At 33.7% G+C, this 18,263-nt stretch overlaps 2 protein-coding genes across 4 annotated transcripts; one reads left to right on the top strand and one right to left on the bottom strand.

Annotated features, from left to right (window-relative positions):
* Positions 1 to 220: 220 nt before the first annotated feature.
* On the bottom strand, positions 221 to 2,136 carry LOC118034519 (protein LATERAL BRANCHING OXIDOREDUCTASE 1). The gene is made up of 4 exons (XM_035039840.2): positions 1,515 to 2,136; positions 1,169 to 1,416; positions 747 to 1,074; positions 221 to 665 (listed from the first exon to the last, which is right to left on the bottom strand). Exons 1-4 carry the CDS (start codon positions 1,770 to 1,772, stop codon positions 405 to 407), a joined length of 1,095 nt encoding a protein of 364 aa, XP_034895731.1. The 5' UTR covers positions 1,773 to 2,136; the 3' UTR covers positions 221 to 404.
* Positions 2,137 to 10,375: 8,239 nt separating this feature from the next.
* LOC118034520 (sucrose nonfermenting 4-like protein) lies at positions 10,376 to 17,594 on the top strand. 3 transcript variants are annotated; one of them, XM_035039842.2, is made up of 14 exons: positions 10,376 to 10,657; positions 10,775 to 10,983; positions 11,100 to 11,190; positions 11,720 to 11,890; positions 12,212 to 12,346; positions 12,458 to 12,517; positions 13,631 to 13,720; positions 14,160 to 14,294; positions 14,519 to 14,663; positions 14,736 to 14,909; positions 15,530 to 15,593; positions 15,685 to 15,754; positions 16,445 to 16,559; positions 17,073 to 17,594. In XM_035039842.2, the coding sequence occupies exons 2-14, from the start codon at positions 10,877 to 10,879 to the stop codon at positions 17,162 to 17,164; spliced, it is 1,449 nt and encodes a 482-aa protein (XP_034895733.1). In that variant the 5' UTR covers positions 10,376 to 10,657; positions 10,775 to 10,876; the 3' UTR covers positions 17,165 to 17,594. The 3 variants fall into 3 exon arrangements, with proteins under 3 accessions (XP_034895733.1, XP_034895734.1, XP_073268159.1); XM_035039843.2 differs by having other exon boundaries at positions 10,378 to 10,657; positions 11,100 to 11,187; positions 11,723 to 11,890; XM_073412058.1 differs by lacking the exons at positions 10,376 to 10,657; positions 10,775 to 10,983; positions 11,100 to 11,190 and adding an exon at positions 11,209 to 11,454 and having other exon boundaries at positions 11,723 to 11,890.
* Positions 17,595 to 18,263: the final 669 nt, after the last annotated feature.

The raw sequence follows: 18,263 nt of genomic DNA, 5'->3' as shown, positions 1-18,263 counted from the left end.
AACGATTTTGTCCCTTTTTGTGTTTTGATTCTTGCAGAAATATGGAGTGGCAGTGTGGTTAGGTTCTCCCCGCATGATTGCTGGTTTCTTTCCCTGTTAGGAATCTGATACGGGGAATATTAAAAGTGACATCTTTTTTCTGTTTTGATTCTTGTTTTCATTAATTCCTACTTGCTGCTGCTGCTTACTAAACGCACTGGACAGGAAATGCTTTGGAAACACAAGACCCCACCGCCTTGTATTAATTGATGAGCTAATACAAATGAGTTTGCACAAGAATAGTGCATCCCATCAACTTGTGATTTGACCTTACCATTCTAAATAGAAACATAAACGACATTTTATACAAAATCTAAATATTGAGCACCCCAAGGCGGGCGTGTGTGTTGCTAAGTAGGGCCTTGTTAAGTAGGTTTCTTGCTTTCAACTTTGGCAAATTCCAGGGTTTTCTTGCCTTGCAATTTGCTAGTCACATAGTGTTTACTGTACTCTCCATGATTGTATGTCCTAAACTTGCATGGGTTGTTCTCATCCACCAGTTCTGGAATTGGTCCGAGCTCTATTTCATAGCTAGGGGCATAAAATGTGACGATAGAGAGCCTGTCTTTTTCCTTGTGAGTCACTGCTCTGTGTTCCACACTCTTGTATTTTCCATTTGTTAGAACCTGTGCATGCAGAAAATTAGTGAATTCTACAACATCGATTCATGGTAAGATGGAGAAAGGGAAAGCCCGTGATTTCCTTACTTCTAAAGTGTCGCCAATGTTTATGACAAATGCATTTGGAGCAGGCTGAACAGGCATCCATTTGTTGTCTTTAAGGATTTGGAGTCCTTCTGAACCACCCTTCCCTTGCTGCAACACTGTAAGGGCACTTCCATCTGAATGTGGACTAAGACCTAAAACAAGGTCCGGTCTTGCACATGGCGGGTAGTAGTTCATCCTTATGGCTTGCACAGCCACCCCAAACATCTCTTTAAAAAAATCTGCTCTCAGGTTTAGTGTCATGGCTATATATTCAAGTAGATGCTGACACAGCTTCCTCACTTCTCCTGAATAGACCTCTACAGTTTCACTGATGCAAGAATTGCACGACGCATTATAAGTAAATTGAAGACTTGCCCGCTAAAAATTCTGGAGGAAATAGAAATTGTGTTCTACGCTGTTACCTGAACTTGAGTGGCTTTGCTGGCCACAGTTTTGGGACCCTTATAAAGTGGGGCTCAAGCCCAAGAGCAAACATGTTGCACCAGTCCAGCTTCTGGTCCTCAGAGAACACAAAGGCCTGTCCATATCCCTGAACAGTCCCCGGCAACATGGGATACTTCTGCTTCTCCTCCAAAGGCAGAACGAAGAAATCCTCGGCAACCTTCTCTATACTCTCCAGCAAGCTCAGATCAATCCCGTGGTTAATCACCTGATAAAAACAAGAAAGCAATATAAACTCAGCCTTCGTGCTCATTCTACCCTGCACTAACAAAGAAAGAAGGGGGAAAGAGAAGTATCAACTTGTACCTGGAAAAAACCCCACTCCTCGCAAGCTCTTGTCAGCTGCAACATTTCACTCTTGTATTCATCTTTATTGCCTTTAACAAGCCTCGAGAAATCAATGATGGGAACGGTATCAGGAGGCTGTAGAGCTGTGGCTAGTGTTGGTCTTTCTGTCATGTCCCTAACAAATCTTTCAGGGATTGTTGCTGGCCTCGCCTTTCTCAGTTCTTGAACATCATCAATATGACCAACGTTAATTGGAGAAACGGGAACAGGAGCCATGGAAACAGAATTTGGAAATGTGTCAAAAAATTTGTGAAAGCTAAGGAAGAAGCTTCACCTGATAGCTTCAAGCTTAGACAACTCTGCATTTTATAGAAGGAGAAAGTGCAGTTTGCATTGTTAATGCCCAGTGGGCTGCTGTGCGTGGACCCGTGTCATGCACTTTATAATATCACCTTTCACGGCACAGCTAAATTCTTGTGCGAATCCAGAGTCTGTGTCAAAATTATTATTTGCTAGTCCTCCTCAAAATAGAAACTTTTCAAGTTAAATGCCCAAATTAAGCCATTGGCAGGGATGAGATTACCTTCTAATTAAAGACCGGACAGCCTGCTATTACTACAGACTTAACGTGCATGCTCTTTATGGAAAGTGCAAGGACATTCACCATCTCAATGCTTTCATCAAAATTATGGATCAATTGGAATATTAGCACGCAAAATAAAAAAAAAAAGTTGAATTAACATGTCAGCAAAAAGTTTGTGATGAAATGAACACGTATTTGGATGTCACGGTTCTGTACTACGACATATAATTAGATGTCGTTGGAAATGATGACCAGTTTGTAATGGTCAGTTAAATCGGTCAACCGATTCATAAAAAAAATTATAAAACTACTAAAATCAAGATCTCGATGAGAGATTTTTGAAATCTAAAAATCCAGCACACCTCCTCATCAGCCACAAAATTTTGTCACTGCAAGTCTGCAACATTCCTGTTGTCCAACCTTTGTTTCGACCACCGAAAATTCTTGACATGTTAGCCTAAAAAAAGCATGCATATATCATTCTACTTCCATCACCATGAATCATTCGCCATCGCAATGTATAGAATAACCATGTATATTGCCTTCCCTCCAAATCAGTGTATCAAATCATCATCGTCAATGATTTTAACACAAGAGTTCATAAAATTAAGATTTTTATATAAAACAATTGATTGGTTCTTATAATTGAATCAACCACCCCACCAATTAAGCCACAAGATTGACAATAAAGCTAAATACTAAGTTGTTGCATTTTTGAAGTAAGACAAGGTGAAAATATGTTATTTCTCCAAAAAATTTAACCTATTGTGCTATTTTTTTAAAAAAAAACCCAGAATTATAGTCTGTAGCTATACAAGGCACTTACCTACCTTGAGCCATCTCAAATAATTTCACTTCTATTGAGCTGTTATAAGCACCTAGCTTCCCCGTAGGGTAAGGTTGTAGTAACTCATAAACTCCTGTCCACTTCACTGCCTGTCTTGTAAGAGAGGAAGTTATCCTCATGACAAAGCACAACAGTCCAATTACTTGGTGTGTTATTTATTTATTTTGTGAAGCATTTAACGGACATGAATCGGTGTATACCTAGACAGGAGGAAGGATAATCTGTTTAGCCATTAAATTACTTGAGATCCTTTCACGTGAAACTTGCTAAAAGCTCTTGTATTCCTTCCCTTGACAGCTTGTTTTATTATGCGATGAGGGGATTTTTGTCACCATTGCTCGAGTTTCATGAGATTATTTAAAAATTATGGCCATTAAAACTAACAGAGTGGTAAAGATGGAGATAAAAAAATAGTATCAAAAATAGACTGGAGACCTAATTTATATGCTGAGGAGCTGATGCAGCGGGGGGCCCTCCTCCTAAATCATGCAGAGTGTTGATGTCATCATGCATTTGTCCTCCACTTCTTCTTCCCTTCGTCTTCGTCCCTGTGTTTGCAGCCTCCGATCTAGCCACCTCCCGGGCCCTTGAGGATTATACTATTCAGCCATGGCTACCTAGCTAGTGCTTGTCTACGATCCTCAAGCCTTTTCTTGAGGTCTTGTGAGCACAATTTGATGATTCTGATCCATTGTCTTCCAAAAAAAGGGGTAGAAATATTAGTGTACTGAGAATCTTAGAAGGAACGTCCTAAAAAGTCTTGGAATTTTAAAAATAGATTCTGATCAAGAGCATTTTTCCTTATATTTTCATTGAGGATATTAATGTGCAATATTTTTATAATTCAATGCGTATTAGGCTCATATGTAATTGTTAAAAAAGTAATTGCAAATATAAGCATAAAATATATAATTTCATTTTAAAAATATAACATAATTAAATGATGTGTTAAATACCATTGTAATTATTAATTAAAATAAAGATATATTTCTAAATTAATAATTAAAAAAAAAAAGAAGTTATATGAATCTATTATACTAGTGGACCGCTTACACCCGTGGCTTTTTAAGAAGGTCAAAACATCTTTTAATACCGTTTTGAGCTCGTGAGTGCTTCATATCAAAGTGTTCTTCATGATTTCTAGGTACACGTGTACTCCTAACCCGTTCTTTTAAATTGTATTGTGTCCCTTTATATGGCTCAAGAAAACCTCTTTTATTTGTGTATATAGCATCAACAAAATTAATGTTGACATAAAACATTGAAACTTAGTGTTAAATACAAGATATTTTATTTTGAAAGATAATTTACTTGCTTTTTGCTAACTTGGTTCTTTTTTTATATTCATTTTCATCTTTCAATATTTGCTTTTGTCTTTTTTTAATTCATTTTATTTTCGATTTCATCTTTTAACATTAGCTAGATTAGAAATTGAGTTTCATAATTTATTTTGATTTACTTTATATGAGGTTATCTCAATCTCATTACCTGTATTGCGAGTTTAGTAGATTAACCTGTATTGACTATGGTTTTTTTTTTTTTCTTTTTTTAATTTTTTTTTTTAATTCATTTTTCAACATTATATTGATTGAAAATTAGACTTTATAATTTGTTCTGATTTCTTACTATAGAGTTATCATAATCTCATGACAATGGTTGTAGATTTAGCAAGTTAACATTGGTCGACCAAGATTGATCTAATAAATTGTCTTTTCAATATTAAAAAATAAAGATGTCTTCTTGAATTGTTATTTTTTGAGTCATAATATTTTTACAGGTCATTTAAGTTGATTGGTCATATCGGCCCAACTTCATATGATTTTTTTTACTAAAAAAAACAGTAGAAACATCTAAATACATGTTTATGTTCCAAAAATATTTGATCCAATTTGCAACATAATATGGGCCACCAATGATCTAGTTCACTTGTTATGTTAAAATTTGTTGAAGGTAAAAAAACCTTAGCTATACACATTAATATATACTAAAAAGTCGTGGCATTTCATTGTAGTAGCGAACAGTGAAATGCCAAAACTTTTGTCCTTAAATTTTTAAGAATTTTTTTTTTTAATTTTATCCTTCAACATTGAGTTTATTGAATATTGTACGTTTATCATTTATTTTGATTTGCTTTATATGAAATTATTTTAGTCTCATGACCTAATTCGTGAGTTTTGTGAGTTAGTCATATTGACTTAGATCTTTTTTTGTTCTTTTTAATTAAATTTTTTTCAATTTCATCCTTCAACAATGGATTGATCGGGAATTGGACTTCATAATTATTTTTTTTTTTTTTTTTTATGGATTTATCACGATCTCATGATTTGGGTTTCAAATTTTGCAAGTTAGCTATATTAATTTAAGGTTTTTTTTTATCCTTTATAATTAAATATATTTTTTTCAATTTCATCTCTTAATATTGGGTAAATTGAGAATTGACTTAACAATTTTTTTTTTTCAATCTGCTTTCTATAGAGTTATCTTGGTCTCCTGGACTATTTTTGGCAAGTTGTCATTTTTTGTTCTTTTTTTTTTTTTTTCTATTTAATCCTTCAACATTGGGTTGATTGAATATTGAACTTCATAAGTTTATTTTTTTAATTTGCTTTTTATGAGGTTATCACAGTCTTATGACCCAAGTCGTGGGTTAGGTCAGTTGACTCGAGTGTTTTTTATCCTTTTTTAGTTGAATTTTTTTTTCAATTTCATCCTTCAACATTGGGTTGATTGAAGATTAAGCTTCATAAGTTTATTTTTTTAATTTGGTTTTTATGAGGTTATCACATTCTTATGACTCATGTCATGGGTTAGGTCAGTTGACTCGAGTTTTCTTATCCTTTTTTTAGCTGAATCTTTTTTCAATTTCATCCTTTAATATGGTTGATTGAAGATTGAGCTTCATAAAGCTTTTTTTTATTTGCTTTCTATGGGGTTTTTATGGTCTTATGACTCAAGTCGCGAGTTAGGTCAGTTGACTCAAGTTTTTTATTTTTTATTTAGTTGAATCTTTTTTCCATTTCATCCTTTAATATTGGGTTGATTGAGAATTAAGCTTCCATAATTAATTTTAGTTTGTGTTCTATAAGATTATTTCAGTCTTATAATCTGAGTCATGAGTTTAGTTGATTGACTTAAGTTGACGCATGTGGTTTTTAATGTCTTTTTTAATTTATATTTTTTAAAAATTTTATCTTTCAACATTTGGTTAATTGAAAATTGAATTTTATAATTTATTTTTGATTTGTTTTTTATAGAGATATCCAGTCTCAAGTTTAACATGGTTAATCTAAGTTGACTACGTTTATCTTTTAGTTGAGTTTTATTTTTAATTTCATCAATCAACATTGAATTAATTAATAATTGAGTTTAATAGAAAAAATAATTAATTTGCTTTCTTTAGGATTATCAGGATCTTATAACCTAAGTTTAACAGATTAACCCGAGTTGATATAATATATTATCGTTTAAATATTTTTTTTTAAAAAATATCATCTTGATTTTCTTTAGTCAAATTATATTATCAAGTAAATTAACCAAATCACATCAAGTTAATTTCTAATTTCTATATAGTTTAAATTTTTTATACTAAAAAAACACATATTAACAATACTTCAATTTTTTTATGTGTCCAAAATTTGTGATCCAGCCCATAAGATAACATGGTTAATGATTTAGTGTGTGTTTTGTGATGATCCAATTTTGACTTCTTTTCTTTTAATTTATTTTTAAAAATTTTGAAATTTTAAAGACTAGGGGCTAATTAATTTTTTCATCATAGGAAACAAAACTCATCTTCCTCCCTCAATTTTTAACTGAAGCAACAATTCTCTCTATCTCACAAACCAAAACCCTCCCTCCCTCCCTCATCTACTGTCAAAAGCCGCGGCTTAGGAAAAAAGCTTCACCTAAAAACAAGGCAGCAACCACCACGCCAGCTCTTCCAGGCGGCAGCCTACACCATTTTAGTCTCCTCTCCATTGTTTATCCATCGATCTCTTTTTTATCCGAAAATGACCCAGCAACACCTTTCTTCGCTTAATTGTCTCAGCCCAACCAGCCTTCACGACAGTCTGCCTCCACCAACACCAAGAGTCGCACCAGCCCTTCACCGGCACCGTGAGTCACGCGACCGGCAGCTCTTCTTACTCCAGCTCATATGCTGCCATCTTTTCCTCTCAAAACGATAGCAGATCTGTGAAGATAGGTGGGGATTAAATCGATTTTGTTGTGTGGATTTTTCTGATATTTACAGGTAATATTGATTCTCATCGCAAGCACAGGCACGAAAAGAAAAGGAGGAGCTACTCGATTTGTCGTGCCACACTTGATCCAGGACGCCGGAGCACCATTCCATGCACCGTCTTCAGTGGCGGCGCGTGACAAACACGCGCCGCGGGAAACCCCTTGTCGCTTCAGCATATGGTTTTACTATTTAACAACACTGTTACTAGAATTGATTTTCTAGACAGAAGAGAGGAATAAAGAAGGAAAAGGAAAGTTTACCGGCGAGTAACCAACCACAAGCACTTATAGATGCCACACGCCATTAATAAAAAAAAAAAATACAAAGAAAAATCAAATGAGATGACGAAGAGTCATTTTCCATCACCGGAAAATACCACGCACGCCGCCCAAAGTTATTCTAAATGACTAAACAAATTCCATGGCTTCAGAATTTTAAGAAACACACTGATTTTTTATTTTAAACGACACCAAACCTTTCTTAAAATGCACTATTATCGTACTTGTTATAATCTTTTTAGTGTCTGAGATTTATTTAATATGAGAAATGTGTCTTTAAAAACATTTAATAAACAAATTAATCTCAATTTACATAAAAATTGTTTAAAAAATACTGTTATTGAAGAAACAAATCATATTTGTTATAAATATTCTTATCATTGCAGAATTTTGTGAGCGCGTGTGGAGTGATTAAGGAAACAAGACGGCGACAATGGTTTAACAATTCTCTCAAGAACAAATGGTATTTTTTTAGTCGAACAACGGAAACAAGGAATCAAACTATCATAGTGAAGCGGAAAGAACACCAAAAAGTTTTTTTTTTTTTTTTTTTTTCCCTTCACGGTGGGGTCCCTTGCTTTGTTGTCGTTGTCAAATGGCATCAGCCGCACACGACAAATTAGATTCCAAAAAAAGCTAACCCCCACCCCCTCAAGATTCCAAAAAAAAAGTTAACCCACCCGTGTCAAAAAGGAGGTTTTTTTTTCCTTTCCTACCTGTTTTTTTATACACTAAATTACATTCCCTCGTGATACCACGAGCTTCTTCTATACTTATATGTTGTTATAGCTTTGTGAAAAAAATCATTAAAAAATAAAATAAAAATTATATAAAAAAATGGTTATAACCTATAATGTTTTTAAGAAAAAAAAATTATAAAATTAAATTTACAACTAGATTATTATTAAAAAAATAAAATCAATAAGAATAATTTTGAAAAAAATCATAATAAAAAAAAACTTATACAAAAAAACATTGTAGCAATCTATATTGTCTCATGAGGAAATCTACAATTATAATTCTCAACCAGCTCAATATTAAAAATAATAAAATCGATAAAGATAATTTAAAAAAAAATCATAATAAAAAAAATCATGTGAAGGAACACTATAGCAATCCACAGTGTTTTAAAGAAAAAAAAAATACGAAGCTAAATTCTCATCCAGCTCAATATGAAAAAAAAATATATATATTAAATTGACAAGGACAATTACGAAAAAAAAATCATAAAAAAAAACTATATAGGAAAACACTGTAGCAATCCATAATGTTTTAAAGAAAAAAAAAATACAAAGCTAAATTCTCAACCAGCTTAATATTAAAAAAATAAAATTGACAAAAAAATTTATGAAAAAAAATGAAAAAAGAAGAAGATAATTTTGGGGGAAAAAAAGCAAAAAAAAATGAGAAAAACAAGAAAAAAAACATGTTAGGAAAGTTAAAGCTGAATTTTCAACCAAGTCAATATTAAAGTTATTTTTCTTTTCAATTTCACTCTCTAGTTAAAATTGTTTAGTTTCCCTTTAATTTATTTTTTATCTTTATTTTTTTAATTGCTATTCTTTTTATTTTGGATCATTTTGGATGATTGTTTTTTTTCTTAATAATTTCATCCTCTAATGTTTGATTTATTGGAGGTTGGACTTTAGGTTTTTTCTCTCTCCATATATATGGTGTTTTAGGTCTAATAACTTAAGTTATGAGTTTTGTTAACCGGGTTTTATATCATTTTTTTGACTTATTTTCTTGTTTGGTTTCATCGTTCAACACACACACACATGTGTGTGTGTGATTTTTTTTTATTTCTTTTTCATTGGATTTTTTCGACCTCATGATTGCAATACTAGTTTAACTGAGTTGGTTTGCTTTTTATTGTTTAAGTTATATGTTTTTCATTCTAACTCAGATTTCCTTACACTAGTATATTTTTATATAATTTATTGTTTGTTTATTATTATTATCTATTTTATTTTCATGTCATTAAAATAAAACCAATTTATTTAAAAAGCCAGGGTTATAACATGAGTTGTAAAGTTTTCTTTTTTAAGAACATTCATACAATACCTAAACATTATTAATTTGTTTTTTTAAATAATCTCCTATAGTTTACACTTGTATAATACACCAGACCAAATAACAATAACACCAGCTACTTTTAACACTAATTTCAAACAGCAATAAAATTTATTTATTTTTTAAAATATATATATATATATATATATATGTGATTTTTTTTATTTCTTTTTCATTGGACTTTTTCGACCTCATGATTGGAATACTAGTTTAGCTGAGTTGGTTTGCTTTTTATTGTTTAAGTTATATGTTTTTCATTATAACTCAGGTTACCTTACACTAGTATATTTTTATATAATTTATTATTTTTTTATTATCATTATCTATTTTATTTTCATGTCATTAAAAATAAAACCAGTTTATTTAAAAAGCCAGGGTTATAACATGAGTTGTAAAGTTTTCTTTCTTAAGAACATTCATACAATACCTAAACATTATTAATTTGTTTTTTTAAATAATCTCCTATAGTTTACACTTGTATAATACACCAGATCAAATAACAATAACACCAGTTACTTTTAACACCAATTTCAAACAGCAATAAAATTTATTTATTTTTTAAAAAATATTTTTTTTTTAGCTATTTATCTTGGTTTTTATCCGGGAATAATTTTGAGGGGTACAACTTAATTGATTAGGATTTAAATATATATTTTAAATGTTATTAGTTTGATTTTTATATAAAAACTACTAAAAATTTACATAATAATTAATTTTAGATTTTATAAAATCAATTAAGACACTGTCTTGAAAGCTGATTCGAAGATACATGTTGACGTAAAAACAAAAAAAAACAATAGCACAAAAGGCAACGTTAATATTAATAACAAGTGGCAACAATACACATCTCTATCAAAGTTCCTGTCTGTCTGTCCTTTCTTTCTTCTGTTTTTTAACTTGATTTCATTATACATTTTATTTTATATTACTTCACTAGGGTTTCAAAAATTAGATTCGATCATATCGATCCTTTCTCGATCTTAACCCCCTTTCAAAATTTCTTGTTTTCGGAATTTTATTTCTATTCATTTTTCTAACCCCTAGGGTTTCTATTTATTTCCCCCAATTTCCACTCCCATTGTGCGTGCGTAGATTTCAAAATCCCCTATCCGAAGCTTCTTTAGAGCTTCAATCCTGGTGAGCGTTTTCTCTTTAATTTGAACAATTAGGGGTTTTCCGTACATTTGAGTTTGTTTAGCCAAGTTCTGAACTGGGTTTTTGCAAATTTTGATTTTTGTTTTTTTTGCTTTGCAGCGAATAAATTTCAAGGTGCATAAGTTAGAAAATTTGCATCTTTTTTTTGTTGTGAATTTTGGTATTTATTGAATTGGGCTGGGATTATTGTGTGCTTTGAGCATGGAATCTGTGAGAGAAGCTGGTGGTGGAGTTACTGGTACCGTGTTAATGAGGTTTGTTTGGACTCATGGAGGTCGAAATGTATTTCTCAGTGGTTCTTTTAATAGGTGATGATACTAAATTTAAATACTCTGTGTCCGAGGTTAATTGTTTTAGGAGCAACCCAATATTCTTCATAGTGGTACTGATTGATGGGTTGTGTGTTTTTTGGGTTTTTGTGAAGATGGGGTGAGCTTATACCTATGTCGCCAGTTGAAGGTTGCCCTAATGTATTTCAGGCTATTTATGGTATTACACACGGAAATCACCAGGTAGGTTGGTTTTCTTGGGCTTTTGATCAATTTGAATTGTTGTACATGTAGTTCAACTTATTCTATTTAAAGAAATTTTTAGTAATTGTTCTAGGATGCACTAGTGTGGTCAACGGTATGCTCATACTTGTGACATGCTTCTAGAGTTTACTACACATTGTGAGAGTGCTAAAAAAGAAAAGAAGAAAGAACAAGTCCAGGGTAGCACATAACTTTATACAAACTTCATTAGCAATGAACTCCTCTTGAAGGCTACTTATAATGGAGGTATTTTCTGTATACAATAATAACTATTATTAGCTTATTTTGTAATGAAAGGCTTTTTTTTTTCAAAGTATGCTCTTATATGATAGGGTTGGAGTACTCTGGAATTGTTTGGATTCAAGTGATCTCAGAAAGATTTAAACTTGACTAGGAAATGCTTTATGAATATGTTCTGTGCCTGCAAATGGTTCTATGTCTGTACTGATATATATAGATAGATATGGATATGGATATGGATATTGCAATTCATGCATTTGATATTTACATGCAGTACAAGTTTTTAGTTGATGGAGAATGGCGACATGATGAACTCCAACCTTACACAACAACCGAATATGGGATACTGAATACTATCCAGTTTAACATGGAAGCCAATTTTAATCCAGAGATGATTCCAGGATCTAGTATGGAATTGGATAATGAGGCCTTTACCCGTTTGGTGAGATACATACTTCTTCTATAATAGATATCATGACTGCTGGAAATTGTTCTGTTTTTGTTCTGTTTTGTTAATGTAATTTTGGTCACTTCTCACCAGCTGCCAATTATATGCATTCTAAGGATCATGGATCTGGGGCTTTCTGCTCCATCATTTGAAAAACTTGAAGTGTCTTCATATGAAAACATTTGTTTTTGGTTGCTTATATTTACGTGGCCGTCTTACCCTGTCTCACCTTACTGTTACAATATTCTAGTTTTCACCAATACTTTTCCCTTTTACAAGTTTTGGAATGTAATGAGGTTTTTATTTACAATGCAGGTCAGTGTATCAGATGGTACATTGACTGGCGGCATGCTAAGCATATCAGAGGCTGACTTACAGGTCTCTCGTCACCGGATTTCTGTGTTTTTAACTACACACACTGCATATGAGCTACTTCCCCAGTCAGGCAAGGTTTGGATCCTTTACCAACGGTCTTCATTGTGGCACTCATATTTTGGCTTTTTACTTGGATTTGAAATCAGCAAATCTATATCCTCCTAATTTAGAAAATGCAACTTACAGGTAGTTGCCTTGGATGTTGATTTACCAGTAAAGCAAGCCTTTCATATTTTGTTCGAGCAGGTATCAAACCTTTTTTTTGTATGCCTTTTCCGGTAAAGCAAGCCTTTCATACAATGTTACATGCCTTTGTGATGGAATGAATAGTTGGCATGTTTTAGTTGTTGCTTTCATGATTCAGTTCATCATGTATTCTTACCTTTCGGTGCTGATTGTGACCATCATTTCTTCTTTTGAACTAGGTTTGTAATTTTTCTTGGTAGTTCCTTCACTTGTTTTGTTAGGATATCTAACTAGATCATCATAGAATTACTCCGATCCATGAGCAGATCAATAAGGCTTTAACTATACCACACCTTCCACACTTACTTCACCACCCACAGTTATCTCCGTACATTAGCATAGATATATATTTCCTTCTCATGTTGAAGCATCCATCTTTTATGACATTTCTAAAGGAATTTATCAGCCTGAAATAACAGCCAAAACTACTTAGTTTCTTTAATGTTTTCCTTGCCAAACGGAAAGGCAGCCATCTCTGATTTTGTACCCAGCTTGCCTGCTCCAGAATAACAACACCTTTGGTCAGCTTATTATGATTCCTCTTTTATAAAATGAATTTCCTTATTCAACCCTTCTCAGTGAGTAAGATATTGAGCACTGGATCAGGAAAAAGACATCTTACTCAGCAAGAAACAAATGTCAATTGGGTGCCTAATTTTAGATACAAAGTAGATGTGGCTGTGATTGCTTCAGTTCTCATTTATTGAACCCTTCTTAATGAGTAAGACATCGAGCACTGGATCAGGGAAAGACATCTTACTCAGCAAGAAACAAATGTCAACGGGGTGCCTAATTGTAGAATAAAAAGTAGATGCAGCTGTGATTACTTTAGTATTCATTTATGGAACTCCAAGGTGTTAATTTCATACTTACGCTGTTTGCAATGCAATGCATTTTCCAATCTAAAAGGAGAAGGAAATAAAAATTCATGCTGCACATGTGCTAAAGTAAATAGTCAGTTTCAAGCTGGCTTAAGTCCTGCCTTCAGGCTTAGTCTGTTCCATGATCTGAGCTTTGCATACTTATTATTTACAATTGTTGGTTGTCATGCCTATTTACTTGTTGCTGATTAAGAGCTTGGGTATGTATGCCTTCTAAGTTAGCTGTTTCCAGGGAATCCCTATGGCTCCTCTTTGGGACTTCTCTAGGGGCCAGTTTGTTGGAGTGCTTAGTGCCTTGGACTTCATATTGATATTGAGAGAGGTATGTGCATGTAATATCATGTCTTCTTTCAACAGTGAATCTTCTAAATACAAATATTTATTCATTCATTGATTTTCTCTGTGCAAATTTATATGCATCAAGATAAACAATGCAACAACACATGGTTCATTTTCCTTAAGGGTAAAAGTAAACAAATTTTTATACATCTTTGTTTTCCATACGGCATGATATCCATTTATCTTCTTTGAAGTTTGACCCCAAATGTTTGGGGATAGGTTTTGATTCGGTGACAAGAACCCAAATGTAATTGATGGCTTTCGGGATATTCATGGACATTGGGAGAAATTTACATGCTTTCTAAAACAGCAACAAGCTTGAATAATTTATGTTTGGATGCTACTGTTCTTGATAAGAAGTCTTTGTGGACTGAAATATACTGTTTGCATGTTTCTATAACACTGATTACTTTTACTTGCAGCTTGGAAATAACGGATCAGATTTTACGGAGGAAGAACTTGATACACACACGATATCTGCTTGGAAAGAGGGAAAATCATATCTGAATAGGCAAATAGATGGACATGTCCGGGCTCTACCTAGACATCTCATACATGTAAGTGATCTCTCAGGCATGCTTGAATCTGTAGCATTTAAACGACCCCCTAATTTGTTTTTTGCCATTCATGCATAAAGTGGAGTGTAATTATTCTTGGTGCTTCGTTTTTGTGCTGCACTTATAGGAAGCATTCAAATGGCTTTATCTTGAGTTACTATATATATAACAAAAATGTTTGATGTGGCTCTTGTCCATTGATCTGGATTTTGGCTAATGTGCAGGCTGGGCCATATGACAACTTGAAAGAGGTTGCTTTGAGAATATTGCAGAATGAGGTGGCTACAGTTCCCATTATCCATTCATCATCAGAAGATGGCTCATTTCCTCAATTATTGCATCTTGCCTCACTCTCTGGAATACTGAAATGTAAGGCTTTTTGGTTAGCTTGCTAAGTAGCTACACATAGTTTATTACTAACCACAGGATGTTAATTTCCAGGTATTTGCAGGTACTTTAGACATTGTTCTGGCACCTTACCCATGCTCCAACTGCCGATTGGTGCAATACCAGTGGGTTCATGGGTTCCAAGTATTGGAGAGCCTAGTGGGCGCCCCTTGGCCATGTTGAGACCAAGTGCTTCTCTTAGTTCAGCTTTAAACTTGTTAATTCAAGGTATGTTTGTTATTTCTGTAAAGTGCAGACAGAAGGAAAATAAATTATCAACAGAAGAATTTGTGTATGTTTTGGAAGTAGAATTTCAAATTCTTTGTGGCAAATATTTCTAGCAAACTACTTGAAACTGCTTTACATGTATTACACTTAAAAGTTACACGGAACTTTCAAAAATCTTAATTGATTGGATGAGGTGCATATGAGTACAGTATTTGATAAATTTCTTGAATTGCTGAAAATTGAAATAAAATTGATGAAGATCTATGTTTCAACTAATGAATTATTCATTTTTTGTGTCTCCTATTTTATGACTCACCTGAACCTACCTCCTTTTGGATTTGATGGCTGGGCCCTGTGATTGGGTATTTCTCCTACTTAAACCCCTTACCACTGGTGTGCCTAAAATTGGATTCTATGTTTCTGGTTTGATGCCCAGAGATTTCACTGGCTAAGGTAGTTGTTATGTGGGGGATAGTTTAGTCATTTAGACCAAATACAGTGTTTCCTTTTGGGGTAGTTTTCTATGGTTTCAGCTAGACAAGAATATACTTCAGCTATACATCTTGATCTTCTTGTAATTTTAATCCCTGGTATTTTTTTATCACCTTCTGTTCTTGCAGCTCAAGTAAGTTCAATACCAATAGTTGATGAGAATGACTCGTTAATAGACATATATTGTCGGAGGTAACTTGTTCTTCTGGGTTTGATATTCTTAAACCATATTTTGCAACTCTTCTTCAATTCCGAGGCTAATTATGTGCTATCATTTGTACAGTGACATAACAGCTTTGGCGAAGGACAAAATTTATACTCATATTAATCTTAATGAAATGACTATTAATCAGGTATCTTCTCTTTCTGTGCCCCCAGCCCTTCATTTTCCCTTGAACATGTTTTATGAAGCTACTTCGTGGTACTTATTAATTGGAAAGTAATGGCTTTAGTTTGTTGATGTTTTTAATAGGATGGCATGAATGTCTTGATTTTTTTTATCATTATTTATTTTTCATAATTTTGTTTATGAAAACTGTGTCATTGTGGGCATGAAGAGGATATTAAATCTGTTGTTGTAAGAATATTTGATACAAGATTGTGGGTTTGATGAGTAGATGGATAGATGGTGGGGCACCATTTGGTTTCAACTTTAAAGGATAAAGAGAGATGGGACACGGGTGCTGGATCTTTACAGAATGCCTTCTTGTTGAGATTTAAAAGACTAGCTGAAAATGGATGTAATGATGATAGTATAAACTCCTATATAATTTTCATTGGAATTGTGTTCAGTGTGGAAGTGACTCGTGATGTTTATGGTCTTGAAAGTTACCTCTGGGTGTTATCTTGTTGCACTTGGACCAAGTGAATCCTTTCCACTTCACATGTATCACATCAAAGTGTTAATTGCTTGCTTGGGCAGGCTACATGAAATAATTTGAAGTGTTTGACTTTGTTTAGTGTATATGTTGCCCCATTGTTTCAAAATGTAATTTGTAATTTAAAAATGGTGCTTGACGTTTGTTGATCATGGTTTTTCTTAGGCTTTGCAACTGGGACAAGATGTCTATTCTTCTTATGATCTGAGAAGTCAAAGATGTCAGATGTGTTTGCGCTCTGATACATTGCATAAAGTGATGGAGCGATTGGCAAACCCTGGTAATCTGAATTTCTCTCCTTTACTGAGAATGAAGATCCTGTTAAATATCTTCCAACATGACTTTTTGGAGTGCCTGGTTGTTGAGTAGGTTGGAAATGTTAGTTTTGTAGTATGTGTTGGTCATTAGGATATTAATTCTTTTGATTTTCTTTCCTCGTGATCACTCAAACTGCAGTTCCTGTCCTTTGTCTTTGCTTCTTTCAAGCAACCTGAGCTGTCATCCTTCAACTTTTGTTGAATAATTTATTTGTAATGTTAAAGTGCTTGGAGGACTTTTAAAGAGCCAGCAAAGCCTTTGCCAAAAAAAGATACTTTGGTTACAAACAGCCCTGTTAAATATGATTGTGGTTAATTTTTTTTCTGAAATGATGTCTCTGTTATTGTTGTTGTTTTCATAGAACTTTTGCATAAGCTCTTTTTTTTCTCTCTTCTGAAAATTCACGTGGTACATTTTTTTAAATTCATTCGCCAAGTTTCACCAAGTTAATGGTCCTCAATCCCTGGGTTTTCAGGTGTTAGGCGTCTTGTCATTGTGGAGGCTGGCAGTAAACGTGTGGAAGGCATTGTGACACTGAGTGACATTTTCAGATTTCTACTTGGCTAGTTTGAAGTGGCAAGTTATTAATGGAAAGGGATGTATGGAGTGGCTTTGGACAACCTCCACACATGTTATTGCAGTATCTACAGCCCTGTTCCAATGTTACTCCAGCACTTTCCATGGTCATATGACCCAGTGATTTGAAACCTACATTGGATTATTTGAAATCTCAAGCCTGCTTGGCCACCTGTTTTAGAATTTTAGGCTAAAAAGAAAGGGCTAATTCCCAAATTTGTTATTTTCCTCCCCGCCATGTATTATGAATTACTTCAAGCTGTCGTAGATTCCATGTATATGAGGAGCATGGTATCTGTTATGTACTATGCTGCCACTAACTGAGAAAGGAGATGGGGAGGAGGTGAATGCTTATTGTCTGCTACTGCTTCATTGAGCTGTGATTCCTAAGGAAAATCTGGTAAAGATGGCATTTGATTCATGTTGTTTCATTATTCTAGTTTAATACATGCAAGAGAAAATCTATTCAAGTTAAATGGCATTATTGTACCTGAGTCAGCAGATGAAGAACCCTTGATTGAGGATGACCATTCTAGAAAATCTGATAATTTTGGCTTTTCGTTCTTTCTGCTTTCCCCCTCTCATCACCCTCCTCGTTCCCAGCTACCCAGTTTTTTTTTTTTTCTTGTTTTTTTTTGCCTCTTTATCTTTCGTGTTCTTGTTTATGTTCTTTTACAGGAATCCGTCTAGGGTCTTCTTTATTAATTTGTATGCATCAGGTTAGCTCATCCTGGTGGACCATTAAAGACTAATAAAGCTGTAGCCTTGGCTAAATTTCTTGACAGAAAACTCAAGACCCAAATGGGTTGGCTTCCATTGATCCTTGTATTCTTGAATTGGCTGCCAAGAATGCCAAAGACAATGACTTACTAGTAATAGCTAGCTCTGTTTGCCTGTGCTTTGCCGCTGGTAAGGATTCGAAGTGTTAACAATGTTGTTGTGATTATGTGTTTTTTTCAAGTGTTAATGCATAACCTGATCAAGTCAACCCAGTTGGAACCCAATTTGATGCTACAAAAAATGTTCATGTGGTTGATGTTTAAAACTTTTGTTTTTCCTAAATTCTGAGATGATGATGTTATAGACTAAT

Source organism: Populus alba, chromosome 10 (genome assembly GCF_005239225.2).
Source record: "Populus alba chromosome 10, ASM523922v2, whole genome shotgun sequence".
Lineage (NCBI taxonomy): Eukaryota > Viridiplantae > Streptophyta > Magnoliopsida > Malpighiales > Salicaceae > Populus > Populus alba.
Note: the sequence above shows the minus strand (reverse complement) of the source record. Positions and strands in the feature narration are given on the sequence as shown.